Here is a 15480-nt window from a genome sequence, read left to right as displayed (position 1 = left end):
GGAACCCTAATTTGTAAGGTCCAGAGAGTGGACCTCACAGTCCAGAGAGTGGTAAAACTAATTGCAGTTCAATAAGTACCCCACAAATACTTTTTCACTCCCCCTTGGAGGTGATGGTAAACTTTTAGCAGGATTGCATTCCCAGACATTTTTTTTAATGCATTAAAGAAGCTGTCGTACTCTGCCTTTCTCTATTACTCTCTTCATGTAGTTGTATCAGTAACATTTAGCATTCCACTGCTGTTGCATTTTCTGCTTTGGCATGCCTCTCTACCTGATAAATGCCGTAAGCCCAGAGCAATATAGCTGTAGAACAGTACAGTCTCAAAGTAGATTTTAATTTGGACTATAACTGGAGTAGCCTCTTTCTCCTGCTTCTTGATGTGTGAATTGGGAAAATTCTGTTTCTTACAGCTGTGTAATGAGTGTCAAAAAAGTAGGTGTTAGGGTGAAAAAAGGTTTGACCTCAGCTGACACGCTTGTTTCGAGGGGTAGTTTGGTAGGAGATTTTTTTTTTTTCAAGAAGGGAACAGACCAAAGCACTTTGCCAAAACAGTTGTGGCGATAAGGAGAATATTAGCTTGTAGTTGTACAAGCTAATCATCAAGGGATTATTTTGGGGCTGAGATGATCATCATTTTTGCTTGAGATCTTGCAAGCAGTCTGAATGAGACCAAATGTCTGAAAGTTTCAAGCCCATAGGATGTGAGGACATGCAGCTGAGCAGAGTGGCATTTGCTTCCCACAGCTAACTGCCAGGACTGAAGGTAGCAGGCCAGAAGTGGCATCTGATGAAGATCTTTTCTTCTGGTTATGTGCTTTTGTGCTAATAGAGCACCAAATAAATATTCACATAACAGAAGGGAGGCTTGTTCAGAAGCCTTTTCTGCACAGTGGAAATGACCATTACTGGTATTGGGGGTCAACAACACCTTTTCATACTTCTGTTGAAGCCACAGTTGAAAACTGAGCTTGCAGCAAAACTTCATGAAGTGCAAAGCTGCACATATTGCCAGCATCCACTGTCTGCAGTATTAGTAAGGGCAAAGGCTATGTGTAGATGCATCATGCCATCTTCAAGGCGGGGTTTGCCTGGACATGAATTACATCAGCCTTTGGGATTGCTGGCTGCAGGAGTGGTACCAGTCTTTGGTACCATCTAAGGAAACTATCCAGTGTGTTAATACTACCTTTAATTTGGTAGGCATCCTACCTCCATTGATTTCTATCAAAAACATGATCATGAAGTTGTAATGGTTGAAAAGTTTGTAATTCAAGAGAGTGATCAGAGCACCGGTCGTTTGGGTCTGTCAGGCTATGCAGTGAATAGAGGGAAGTCATCCCTGCCTGAGCTAGCATGACTGTGGGAGGGATCCAGTTTGCCCAGCTGCAGCATCAGGCCTAAGTTAATCATCTAAATTCTTTCTATAATTAGAGAGAGAGAGGTATCTTCATGGGGTGATTCATCCCACCTACCTTGGAAAATGGTGACTCATTCTCTGGAAGTGCCTGTGTCTCACCATTGACCATATAGACAACCTAGGCAGTGAGTTGAGATCAGATACCTGCCTCCTATGCAGTTTAGGTGAGAAAAAACCCTTTCCATAAGTGATAAGAGCTCATACCTCTGTTCTTAAGCAGTCTGGGGTAATTGGTAGGGCTGGGAATTAAATCAAAAAGCTCAGACTGGACTTCCCCATCTCTTTTATTGTAGTATGGCATACATGGGAGGTCTTAAAGGGCATATCCTATCAATGCAAATGCACTTGAATGAGATGGTATCACTAGCAAATACAAACCTTCATTTAACCTGTAGTAGATTTAAAAATAATTAACTTTTCCTGTATGCTCATTGCTAGCTGTTCATAGAAGCCTACCTCACATAGTAATTTCACCCAATGGAGAAAGAGCTCTACATCCTGATCTTTTGAACTGTGTTTTGACACAGGATCTCTTCTCCTGACAGTGGCGATTATAACTCTTCCAAACAGCAAAATTTTGAAAGTTTAACTATAGAAAAGCAAGCGTAGTAGCAAATGCTGTCTCATACTCAACATATCATATACATTCCTTTTTCTTACTAGCACCAAGCCTTTCAGTAAACATGTTAACATATGTTTCTTACAGCCATTTCACCCACTCACCAAACGCTGACCTGAAGTCAGTCCTTTTCAGTATAAGCTTATTTCTTTGTGCTCCTGCTCTGACTGACCAGTGCTATGACTAGTGCTGGGTGAGGTCCGGCAGAGGATCATACTCTTTTTCTATTTTCAGTAAACTTTAAGGTGAGAGCTAGTAATCAGAAGTTAAATTTACAGTTAATCTGAGGATGGTACCTGCTCGTTGTTTGTGATTTATGCTGTATAAAAAGATTGCTTATTTATGCTGATTATATTGTTAATTTTTTAGATGTGGACTTAACTGATGTTATGATACGCAAAATCCCTCCACACATGAGCAAAAGAGCCCTCTGTAAGTATGATCCGTGTAAGTAAATTAAAAATGTATCATTAGGTGAGAAATTAATATTGCAATTTAAATGAACAGTTGAGAACTTAGAGAGCCTTGGAAAATTATTACGCTCAGTAATATTTAAATAGAAGTAGTTTCAAAACAAAGAAAATACCTGACCCTATTTTAACTTCTCAAGGATTGACCCTTTTTAAGGATGTCAGCAACTACTGAGATTTTAGCTGAAAAACAACTGGTCTTTTTAACCTAACTGTACCTATGTGAATGTGTTAGTTATTCTCTAATAAGGTATTTGTAGGATTTGGGGGAAGGGGCTATGGCATCCTGCCTAAATCTCTGCAAGCACATTCTGTAGGTGTTCTGTTTCATTAGTCAGTTAGATTTAATGGACTTACAAACATTAAACATCACATTACATAGAGAACAAACCAAGGAAAACCTATTGCTGAAAGAAGGGAAAAAAAATTAGTAGAATGGAAAGACCTGGAAACTGGCAAAGAGTTTTGATGGAAGTTTTATTTGACTAAATCTTAGGACATTCAATACTATTTGAGAAAGACTGGTGATTCACTAGCCACTTAACCAGGTGTACAAAACCATCTGGACACAGTCCTGAGCAAATTGCTCTGGGTGACCTTGCTTTTGAGCAGTGGGTTTGGATTAGATGAACTCCAGAGATCCCTTCCAACCTCAACCATTCTGTGATTCCGTATGAATTGGAAAACTGCCTGCTTTAATTTTTGGCTGTGATAAATTATATCTATAAGCAGAATGTTATTTTGTATGCTGTCGCTGAGTTTCAAAGCTTTTGGGGATGGGACGTTCAGAGGTCTCAATTTCTGCTTCTTCCACTCAAGAATTTACTTTTTTCCTACTTGGAGTTGGCTTATGACATACTGTATAAACCTGAGTTGAATCACTGAGGCAAATTATTAGTTCTGAGTAGCAATAGACTGGCCCATCTGGTGGACACGGCCCAAATTCGTTCCTCCCTAGAATGAGCTCCCCATTTAAAATCTCATTCCTAAGCTCATGTAGATGGCCAGGGTTGTGTTCAATTCAGTTGTCTTAGATGCTTAACTTGCATCTGAATTTTAGATGTCCAGTGAACCAGTGCTAGTTAAGAAGATGCTTGAGTCCCCTGTGGAGAGAGGGAGATTCTTTTGAAATCCTCCAGAGGGAGATGCTGACTAGTTAAATTTAGAGACTTAAGTTAGGCAGGTTGAATGTTCCTTTGGAGGCCTTCAGACAGTTTTAAAATGCCTATTTAAAACACAAGTAAAAGCTAGGTGTTTTATTTAATTAGAATACATCTTGCCTGTTGTTAGGTCCCTCAACCGAAGAGGAATTAGTCACCGTATTACTACCTTTCAGTTTTATCAGATTTTGCTCCTAATCTTACTTCCTAAATGAATGGATTTTGTCATAATAGTATGAAATAAATACGGAAGTTCCATAACTGCAGTGCTAACGTGGCTGACAGAAGGAACATTCAAATTTATCAGCCAAACCAAAAGCACCACGTTTAACATGTAACCAAATTTTCTGTAGGCTGTGTGCTTCTTTCCTAGCACGACACCCTTTTGCTTTTTCTTTCCATCGCCATCCCAGAATTTCAGCCTCACTCTGGCCCAGTAGGTTTTATTTATAGTTTTCAATATCCCTTTCTCATGGCAGCAGAGCCTGGAGTGACACAGTGTGCTGACACTAACAACATTTCCTGCCCTTTTTTTCTGCGTTCTGCCGACCCATTGTCCCTTTGTCCTTATCCCTTGTCCTACCTCTACAGACAGAGGCCCCATCTGACGAATTTACTTGTGTTCCCCAGGGATTATGAAAACCAGGAAACTTCATTAAGGATGGTTTAATAACTTAGACAAAGGAGAAGGGCAGCTGGTCTGTTAACAAGTCTCTCTCAACCCCCATTCTCTGACAGAAGGGCCTTTCTTACATGTGTTACAGTCTTCAACAATTTGCAGTAAAAAGCTACAGATGTACGGTTCATGCAAATTGAGTTACTGTGCATTGGATCGGCCTTGAGCGTTTTATTTGAATGACCTGAGGCAATTTTATGGCAGTAGGTTTGCTGCTGTTAAAAAGAACAGTAGCTGATAGTGGCCTAAAATTTTGGTGTATGTTTTTGCTCTCTTTATTGCTTAGCGTGGTAATGTTAGAGGAATAGCGATTGGAGACAACCTGCTGCACTCTGCTACTCTGTAAGACAAACATCAGTAAAGCCAAGCAGCAAGAAAAGAAGGGTTCTTCATGACAAAATGACAGCAAGAGAACACAGTCCCCGCCATGGTGCAAAATCCCGCACCGTGCAACGGGCCTCCACCATTGATGTCACCTCTGACTTGCTAGGCCTTTCTCTAGCAGGTATGTACCTTCATGCCAGCTATTGCTCTGTTGCTCCTTTCAGAATCTACCTTGTACTAACATTGGGGGGTTTTTTTAATTGCTAGAAGATTTAGATGTGTGTTTAGATGAGATAAAGGAATTATACTAAAAAATTAAAAAATCTTAAACTTACCATTTTTAAAATAGACAAAACATTAAAATTGGAGATGGAAGGAAAAAAAGAAATTAAACTAGATTCTGTACAGTTATGTTTATCAGTCAAAAATAAACTACAGGGAGAGAAAACAACAATAGAATGTCAAGGTCGAGGAAGAGTCTTGGCAACCTCCTTGTTTGACATTGTATAAAATTTTCAAGAGAGTTCAGGGAACTGAGAATTACCTCCCTCATCTTGTATGGTGAGTAAATTAGGATTGTAACCCCAAGAGGCTTTCTTTGATTAGTGAGAGAGACAGGTACTTTCAAACTTCTCCCTATTCACTGACCACAGAGGAGACGTATCTGATTTAATAATTTGGAGTTAATAGTGGTTCAGACACTAAGTGGCTTTAATCCTGTTGTTTTCTACTGAGATTGGGCATTTGATATTCCCGTATTCCATATAATCTTGCATAGGTTTACATATTTTAACATGTTTTATAAAATGAGATCATCTCAGGTTTTTCAAATCATTTTGAGATACCAAAGATTAGCTAATAAATATTTTAAATACCAGTCATGGCTCATTGAATTAAAAATATTAATTTTTTCTATAAAATTTAATTTCTTTCCCTGTATGACTGCAACTTTAGGAAAGGATTCACGTCACAGCAATGTTTGGCTAATCTTGTGTTAATTTTTCTGATTTACAGGAAACATTCAGGATCCAGATGAGCCAATTTTAGAGTTCAGTTTAGGTAGGCTTAATGATTTTTATGCTAATTTTGATGATACGTGCTATTGAGTATGTATGCCTTTTTTTTAATTGTTGATTTTGAAGTGCCTTTCATATAGTAAGGATTGAAACTTTGCTTTGATTTTTATGGAGATCTGGTACAGTTTTCTTGCTGCCTGTACAGTATCTTTTGATAAGCAACCAGCAGTTTGATTTTGTGATATTTTTAAAAGTCTGTAATTAAAACATCTGTCCTATAAAATTTTAAATGTTTACTCTGTGAATGTTATTTTTAAATGTTGGTTTTGTTTATGTGAAGATACAGTGAAACTGTCTTCAGTCTCAGTATAATCAGCAGTTCAGGTCTTCAAGCAAACTGAAGATTTGCTGGAAACACCATTTTAGGACAGAATATTTTCTAAGAGTTACCAACTATTACACATACCTTCTTTCCTTTGGTCTTTTCTGTCAAGTGATAATGTGAGATGCAGAAGTGACCTAATTTCTGGGATGGTTAAATTTGGACAAGAAACTTGTGACCTCACTTGAAGAATAAGTGAAAAATACTTTCTTCATGAAAATTCAGTCTACGTTTTCAACTGCAGCATGGTTTTCTTGGCTCAATAGTGGACTAATGTTTGGAAGGTTATGCTCTTAACAGTATGTTTGAAATGAAAAACTAGAAAGTTTTCTCAGGTGTATGTAATTGTGTTATAAATAATAATCTTAAGAACTCCTTAGAGCTGAATAAGGTACTTAAAATATTTTCAGATAAATTAAAAATAACTAGAACTGCAAAGCTGTTTAGTGTGCATTCGAACATTTTGCTTGCCCAGGTAAATTTTAGAATTAACTTTCTGCATCTAGCTGAAGCAGAGTCAGACCACACTGTAGTTACCTCTATCTGGCTAGATAGAATTTGGCTCTGAAGTTTAATGTAATTGTATAGTCACTCACTGAAATTTTTGGTAGTTGTTTCCTACTCACCATAGTCCCTTCCCAGCAGTTAAACTCACAATAACATTTTAGAGGAAATAAATTGCTGTCCTTTTACAATTACAAGCTAGTTGTCCTCCTTGTATTGGTTCTCCATGGCAAAATGCCATTTGGTAATGGGCTTAATGGAGCGTGACTTCAAATCAAATGCAGCCATGCTCATGAGATTCCCAGAGGAAGACCTATGCATGTATGCTGTTCTAATGAGCTGTGCCAGGGGAATGGATAGGCAGGTGTTAGAAGAGAACAAGTTTAAATTACAGCTCTACAGCTTGGAGCCAGGCTGATCTGATTGCACGTTTACTGTTTGCATGCACAAAGGTGAGTGATGTCTGCCCTTATAGTGTGGCAGTAGAATGAATATTAGGCCCTTCATGGCTTTATTGCTCAGCGTATGTAATATGCTTTTATAAAAATGTAGAGTCTTACAGCAATATGAAAAAGATCCTGAATCTAAATTTATTTATCTGTTGCATACCTAAAGCTTGCAGTGAGCTGCTAACTCCATCGCTAGATCGAAAACCAAATAGTTTTGTAGCAGTGAGTGTAACTACACCTCCTCAGGCGTTCTGGACAAAGCATGCACAGACAGAAATTATTGAGGTAAGTGGTGAGGTACTCCTGGATTAGATTTAAAATTGAAGCTAACACAAGGAGCATTTCTTCCTCACAAATATCACCTTGCATTAAATTTTGCCTTTTTTGTTTATTACAGGGAACAAGTAATCCTATCTTTCTAAGCAGCATTGCCTTTTTCCAAGACTCTCTTATCAATCAAATGACACAAATCAAACTCTCCGTGTATGACGTCAAAGATAGATCTCAGGGAACAGTAAGTTTTCTTTATTCTGTTGCCTCCCCAGTCAGTGTGGAGCAAGGAAACAAGAGGCAAGGAGATAAAACTAGTAACTTTTGTGGAAGAAAGCAAAGGGGTAGCAGCATCTATCCTAGAGAAAGCAACATGGGTAGGGGAAGGAGGGACAAATGCTGCGAGATGGACTTGGCAGAGTGGGGAGCACTGCCAGTTTTCTCAAATAAGGCTTGTTGGCAGCAAGTTTTGGAACCACTGATTTAAATTAAGAGGTTCTGTCACTTACTCTCTTCTGTTGTGGACCTCTTTACTGAACTAGATAACAAATGGGATCCAGTACCCCTAACTGAGGCTTCTAACCTGTGCCAAAATGTTGGACCCATAATGAAACAGTCCTTATAAATGGAGCTGCTAAATTCCATGTGTACTAGGCACAGTCTGGTGGAAGTTTTCCACAGGGAGCAATCATGTCTGTTTAAGTTTAGGAACTTTAGAAGTCTGTTTCAGGACCTTAGAAGTCTACTTCTCTCACTGCTTAAAATTTAGATGCAAGCTGGTGACGAAGGCAGGCAGATTAGATTTTACCAGAGGCTGCTACTGGCCTCTAATCCACGTTGTGCGAAATGGGAGGAAGAGAAAACAAAAGCCCCCTGGACTCCCTGTAGTATTTTTGCAGAGGATCACAAATTGTAAGATAGAACTTGCCATTAAATGTTTTTAATCCAAAATAATGAAAAAATCATAATTGCAGTGTCCAAAACTTAATTTAGTAAAAAACGGGTCCACACTAAAGCCACCTTTTTCTCAGCAGGGGACACAAGTTCAAATTCAAGGTGAAAAACATCAGAGGAAACTTAACTATTTTGGAGCACTTTCTAATTCATTATGAAAAATGGTTATTTGTTGTCTCAGAGACACTTATTACTACCATTATCTAAAATTCCACAATACCAAAATTTGTGAGTGTTTTTACGAAGCAGGAGATTGATTCTGAGTAGAAGGTTGCTTACAGGAGAGCATCCATGCACTTGGCTTCCTGACACACAGGTTCTCTGGGCTATTTTGCCTAGATAATTTTTTTGCGTTGCTCTCAGAAATCCCCCTGCCCTGATCCCTTAGTGATTTTGTTCAGGTGTAAGATTTATTCCCTTACTGAAAAAAGTCTAAGTGCCAGCTCTCCCAGGTAAGTACTTGGATCTGTAGGCAACTCACTCTGGACTGTTGCCCAGATTGCTGTTTCAGGTCCCACATGCCTGCTTTCCCATGGCTTCCTCAGGGGTAGCAGGGCATCTCTGTAGAGTGCATCATGGGGAGGCTCTGGGGAAAAAGGAATACCTCCTGAGGAGGTGCATTCTTCAGGAAGAGCCAAGTTTGGGTCAGGGAGAGAGTATGAAGTGTCAACCTAGTCAGTCTGAGTCCCATTCAGTCATTGCTTTCAGTGTTCCTGTATTGCTGGGCCTAAGCTTGTATATATTGAGGTGCCTCCCCTCAAATCCTAGAGAAAGAAAAGGGCTTATTGTCCTCCGGTAGAAACAGGATTTTTGATAAATTACCAAATTTATTAATTTTTAAAGGGGTTTAATTAGTTATGCATGGGAATATGTAATTATATTTTTGTTCTCAAGGCTTTTGTGCATAATAATTGTATTTTGGGCTTTGGGCTGTGGACAAAGCCTTTGTTCATTGTAAAGGTAAATAATTACAATTCCAATACTCCTCTTCTTCCAGATGTATTTGTTGGGTTCTGGGATGTTCACTGTAAAAGAACTTCTTCAGGAGAAGAATCACAGGTTGCACTTAACACTAAGGTTTGTAATGTTCTCCTCCATTTCGGAATTGACAGTCTTAATTCTTGAAAGCATGCTTAAGATGTATTGAAAGCTGTCCCTGAGATGTGATGAAAACCTTTTGTTTGTTTGTTTGTTTTTTCAGTACCAGGCCACTATTAAGGAAAAAACTATTTTATATTGCATGATAATTAAAACATGTAGAACAAGACTGTGGTGAATAATGTTAGACATTGGTTCTAGTTCTACAAGTCAAGAAAGTATTGTCAAGGCCAATTTCATTTTTGTGCATTTCATCCTGTCACCTCAGCGTATGTGTCTGTGGAGAGTGGCAAAATAGAGTATTTTTAACTGTGCTGATGCATAAAGAGCCTGTGATGGGGAGAATGAAACCCATCAAAACAGAGGCTTATCTTAGCTGTTTGGAATATCTTGGCTTAGATAAATCTAGGCTCTATTTACTATTTCAGCGCCTGCCTGTTGCTAAATTGTGTGTTTTTTTCTAAGTAGTCTATTTATCAATATAATGCATTAGGAATAGGAGGAGTCACATTACAGCAACATTGATTGACGTAAATTTCTAGTTTAATTCATATTGGAAACTTTCATGGAAGGAACGTGACTCAGGAGGGAATAAAAAGAGGGTGTGAGTCTAATACCAATCCTTAAAGTAGTAGTTCTAATCATAGGACTCAAACCACACTCGTGAAAGCCGGTGCGGCACGAAGTTAAGTGCAGGGTTGGGGAAGAATGAAGAAAGCAATGTGAGATTAAGAAGAGAGAGCTCTGATGTGTAAATGCACATTGTAGTAGTGCGTGTTGAAAGTAGGACAGGCATCCCCATCAGAGAAGGCAAGGAGAAGTCACTTGAAGGGGGGGGAAGCATAATCAGAGAGACTGAGGGTGATGGTGTTGGTAGTATTGGCATAATCAGCACTAGAAGCAGTGACTGTGATAAACTTGCAGAAATTTCTTAGCCCAGACACAACTAACAAAACATGGGCAAAGCTTTTTCATGGTAAGAGAAGAGATGGGTGAAGTTTTCGGCTTTTCCACAATGTATTGTAAAGAAAAAATTGACATGATTTAACAGGGGAGAGCAGATGAGGGAAATGAGTCAGAAAAGACACCAAAAGTATGACAATGATAGTCAGTAAAATAGTCTAATTTGTCATAGATGTGAAGATGGAGGTGTCTTGAAAGAGATGAAAAAGAGGAGGAATGTGATGGCAGGAGTTTCACGGTTGTGTTAGACATGGTTATTCTGTTAGGTTTATTCTTCCATGACTAAGTTGAAAATGGACTTTATTAAACTTTCTTGTTTTGATACCAAGTGTATGCTGATTATCGGAGCAAAGTGTGTAAATACATGCATGTCTTCTCATTGTCACGTTACCCCTCGGATGTATAAGCTGGATGCTGAGCAATGTCTATAAACATGCTGCATGACTTGGATTCTTAAACCTTTTCTTGTAGTCATCTTATGAGCTTATTTCTTTTGCCTCCCCAGTATGGTCTGCTCCAGAGACTTTTTTTTTGTCTTAGTTGTCCCAGCATATTTTTACATATAAACAACAATCTTAAAATACCATTTAGAATCTATCTTAAAATAACAGTCTCTGCCAAAATTACTGTGTGTCATGGGTGAGACAGAATAAATGACAGCTGTGGTAGATCTGGGTACTGGTGTGCATTTAATAACCAGCAAGATGAGAGCTTTTACCCCACTTGATTCCCTGTCTCTCTCTCACTCACTCATTCCCCCCTCAGTCATGTGTTCATATGGTCTCAGCTTCCCTCCCCAGCAGGGAGATGACTGCTGGTCTGGGAAGGTGGAGCAGAAAGTTGTGTCAGTTTGTGCTGTGCAGGTCCTCAGCTGTTAGTGACCTGTCTCAGCTGTTAGTGGCCAGGTCCCTGGGGGTCCCCAGCATTTGTTTCCACGCACCTCCCTGATCTCCAGGATCTTCTTCCACCTCAGGCATCTTGCCTCCATTGAGAATCTTCACCACCACCTTCCCTAGACCACTTCTTTTCAGGATTCTTCTTTTTAGCATCAACTTTTCTTTCTGGAATGTCAGGCCCTCAGTTTTCCCAATCTAAATAGTCTATCTGCAGAAGCAGAAGATGTGATCAGCCTCATGTGGCCTTGACTGACTTCTCTATTAAGTGGACGATTTGGGATGTGCTACTTCTGTTTAGTCCACGTATTATCAAAATTTACCAGTTGCAGCTGTACCAGTTGCAGCTAGCAAGTAGCAGCCTTCTGATTGAGAGTTAAAAAGTTCGGTTGCAGACATTCACACGCACAGGCACGCACACACGTGTGCATGTACATCCAATTATCTGCTCTCTGCTAATGTTCACAATTTAAGCTGCTTTTGCCTACAACAGGCTAACTGTAAAATCTGAACTCTTTCTGCTTTTACAGAAGTATTGAAACACATGCATGGTTTTAGGTTGCCTTCGCTTAGGGGGTTTGTACAGCATTCCTGCAGGATGAGGGGAGCATTTTTCTGTTGAAATAACGCGTTATAAAAATATGTAAAATGAAGTTGAAAAGCTTCCTGTTTAAAATGTTTATTAAGTTTGAAGATTAATAGCCTTTTATAAGTGTTCCCTTGTTGATAAACAGGTCTACCTCCAAAAAAATCTCAATGCAGAGTGTTTGTTGCAGGTCAGCTGAAAGTGACCGTGTAGGTAACATTACAGTTATTGGATGGCAAATGGAGGAAAAAACTGACCAAAGGCCTCCAGTGACAAGGTCACCTGATACAATTAATGGAAGGGTGAGTATGAGCATTGTATCAGCTTCAGAAAGATGCAGATTGATTGGTAGTATTGAAATAAGTTGAGATCTGCTGTCAACTTCCCTGTCCATCTTGGTATTTAGTGTAGTGCTTTACAATTTCAAAATACTGTAAAAAGCAGCCTAATGGTGATGAAGCAGTTTTGTATTTTGCAGAGCTCTTGGTGCTAATGTTTGTTAAAAGTCTTGGGGAAAATTGTAGTTTACAGTGATTAAGCTTTAGCTTCAAGCGCTCGTGCCTTTCATCAGAATAGGCTTGAGGTACTGTATGTTGGTGCACTTGGTGCGTTAATAACCAGTTTCACAAAGATGTGGTATTGCACACCTGTGAATTGGAAGGTGGCATCAAGCAAAGCTCTGATGGGGATGCTCAGGGAATTTCCAGAATTTTCACAGGCAACTTTTAGAAAAGAAATACCTTAAAGGATTTCAATAAAACTGAACAGGTTTCTTGAATACTGGATTATTATTCTTTTCTTGTGATCCCCAAATACTTGTCTGAGAGCAGATATTTATAGTGCTTTCTCAGCCTAGACATATGTCTAATTCTGTAAACCTTGTGTTCTGAATATCCTGGTGATAACTGCACTCATATCTGTGTATCACAGTCACAATGTGGATTAGTATCACTTTGTATCTGGCCAGACCTGTAGTTGGCACATATTGGTGCAGTACCTTTAAGAGCTCTGGAGCTGTGCCAATATCAGCCCAGCTGAAGGGCCGGATGAGAATTTTTACAGCATTTTGAACTGTGCAGTAGAAGTAAGTAGGAATGCTTAGATTGGAGGGTTTAAGTAGATTTATTATTTCAGCCTGCAGTGGTTTTTGTCCACAGTAAACATATCTGAAATATTTATTTTAAACATGCGTTGTGTTGAATATTCCTTTCAAGTCTGTATAATAGGGTCATCACTGCACGTTGCCCTGGCACTGAAGTTTTATTCTTTACTGTTTGGGTTTTTTTGTTTTTGTTTAGACTGTGTTGCCAGTTGATGAAAGTTTAACAGAATCTTTAGGAATCAGATCCAAATACGCTTCATTACGGAAAGATGCACTACTGAAATCTGGTAAGCTGCTGCGGGCTGTAACAAGTAAGCTTTAGACATCAGTAAAAGCTCATCTCTTGCTGTCTGCCTCTGGCCCCAGGGCGCTTAAGCAGATGTTTCATTTGAATAGGAACAGGCTGCTGATTGAGCAGCCCTCTGAGGGTCATACAAGAATAAATTATTTTATCATCTGCATATTTTATTTTATCATCTGTATAGTAAAAACAGCAGAAGCAAACCTTTGTCATTAAGTTGACTATAGTATAAAAATTTCCATGCCATTTGCTAGTCTATTCCAAAGCAATCATTGGAGGGTGAGGGGAGGGACAGAGGAAAGCAGTGGCTTTAAAAAAAAGTTCTTGAAGAAAGATTAGATTTCCAGCAAGTTATTGCATAAGAGGAAAATGCACAGTACATAAAACAAAACACAAAAAAAAGTAGTTCAAAAGTTGAATATGTATTTTATTTCCTTACCAGTGTTTTCAATCATTTGGAGGCTTTTCCTGCAAACGCTGGAAGAATGGTCATTGCAGAATGACCATACTTGGAAAGGCTAGACTGATGCCTGGTTAAACCACATCTTTGCATCAGTGTGTTACAGCACGTTAGTGAATCGAAGCCATTTACTTTAAAAAAGGAGAGAATTTGTACACTTTTAACTCAAACCCTATGCTAAAACAACATGATTTTAATTCTCTAGTGTTTGGTGGTGCCATTTGCCGAATGTATCGCTTCCCAACCACTGATGGAAACCACTTGAGAATCTTGGAGCAGATGGCTGAGAGCGTCCTGTCGCTGCACATCCCTAGGCAATTTGTGAAGCTGCTTCTAGAAGAAGATGCAGCGAGGTGAGTTTGAACCGGTTTGCATGTGCAGTAATACAGCAGTGGATGTGGCTGTTACGGAGTTACCAAGGAATATATCTGTGTTAATGCACAGAGGCACTGAAGAAAAAATAGTAAAAGCAGCAATTTGTTGACTGTACAGTTACAGTGAAAGTGAATGAGATTTCATGTCAGAGTACAGAGTTCGGGCTTGAGTGTATGGTAACGTGAACTTACGGATTTTATGATGGGAGAGAACTGTTGGCGGAGTGAACACTTAGGATCATACTGCAGTTATCTGCACTTACAGGTTATCTGTTCCTCTCACAAAAGTATTGATAAGACCACAGAATATATTATTCCATAGTCGTGTGACTGTATTAGGATCAGCACATTAGAATACATTATCTTTTTATATATATAATAATTTATATACTTCAATACACTTTGTTTTCTAAACATAGTTTATTTTTAATATAAAGAGAAAAATGAATTTGAATTAAAGATAAAACATATCTCAATGTTTCATAGGTGGGGGGGAGGTCTGGATAGATGACACAGCATAAATGAAAGAGTAGTAACTCCAGCTGCTGAGAATTTTGAGGAAGGAACAGAGACAACACAGGAACCAGCTGAAGAGGAGTGAGTAATTAGAGTAGCAGACAGAGAAGAAAAACCAGAATCACTTTGAAGGTGAACTTTGAAAAAGTCAGTTGACTTCTGTGCTATGAAAGCAAAGCAAAGATAGATGACAGGAGCACTGACTTCTCTCAGTGAGTGAAGAGATGGCTTTGAGAGTCAGAAGAGTAGTTTTGAATGGAAAACAAACAGAACAAATGCAAGTAAAATGAGACACTGTAGGACAGTAATGACTTTTTCTCATTTTAGGAAGCGGTGGGAGGGAGAAGGAAATCTGTTAAGCATTTTGTAGGTTTATTCTGAATTTGCTGCTTTTTGAAGCAATTAACTCTCTTCCAGGCAACATACCTATTTATGACTTCCCTACATTTGCAGGCTGTGGTTTGCAAACACAATGGTTTGTGTATTCTTTATAAAAGCCAAGGTTGGGATGGTAAAAGAATTTTAGCTGTATTTCTGAGTATTGGGTTTTTATTTTAGCTATGTTTGAATCCACTCCTAGAGGCCTAATTAAGTCTGACCTTAATTAAAACTATCTAGTGCTCTCAGTATCCTGTATTAATACATTTAAATTCCTTTGGGATATTGTGAAAGAAAATCATGTGTCAATCCATATGAGCAGGCAGAATTAGTCTATGGTGTTTTCAAGTGTCTTCATATTTTGCAAAAACGATAAATTCTCACAAGAAGGAGGCGGTGAATTTTTGTAATGTATGGAAAAATGAATGCATGACATGACTGAGTTTCCGAAGTTCACATTGTTTTTTTTTTTTTCTGCTGTTGAGTTTTGTTTTTTAGTGATGTGCACTTAGTAAGAGTAGTCAGATTTTAGATTCTGGAGAATGAATGCTGTATCTTGTGTAG

At 38.8% G+C, this 15480-nt stretch overlaps 1 protein-coding gene across 15 annotated transcripts in view; it reads left to right on the top strand.

The window, feature by feature from the left end:
* INPP4A (inositol polyphosphate-4-phosphatase type I A) overlaps positions 1 to 15480 on the top strand; it is a 140442-nt gene that overhangs the window by 82933 nt on the left and 42029 nt on the right. For 11 of the 15 annotated variants that reach the window (XM_076359209.1, XM_076359234.1, XM_076359127.1 and 8 more), the window contains 9 exons: positions 2410 to 2472; positions 4633 to 4851; positions 5685 to 5729; positions 7188 to 7306; positions 7419 to 7535; positions 9243 to 9322; positions 11934 to 12087; positions 13084 to 13174; positions 13854 to 14001. In XM_076359209.1, the coding sequence (XP_076215324.1) occupies positions 4746 to 4851; positions 5685 to 5729; positions 7188 to 7306; positions 7419 to 7535; positions 9243 to 9322; positions 11934 to 12087; positions 13084 to 13174; positions 13854 to 14001 (860 nt within the window). In that variant the 5' untranslated portion in view covers positions 2410 to 2472; positions 4633 to 4745. The remainder of the gene's footprint in view (positions 1 to 2409; positions 2473 to 4632; positions 4852 to 5684; positions 5730 to 7187; positions 7307 to 7418; positions 7536 to 9242; positions 9323 to 11933; positions 12088 to 13083; positions 13175 to 13853; positions 14002 to 15480) is intronic. The other 4 variants (XM_076359251.1, XM_076359225.1, XM_076359243.1 and 1 more) reach the window with 1 other exon arrangement.

The sequence above is a fragment of the Aptenodytes patagonicus genome, chromosome 1 (genome assembly GCF_965638725.1).
Source record: "Aptenodytes patagonicus chromosome 1, bAptPat1.pri.cur, whole genome shotgun sequence".
In the NCBI taxonomy this organism is placed as follows: Eukaryota; Metazoa; Chordata; class Aves; order Sphenisciformes; family Spheniscidae; genus Aptenodytes; species Aptenodytes patagonicus.
This window is presented reverse-complemented; position numbering and strand designations above follow the sequence as displayed.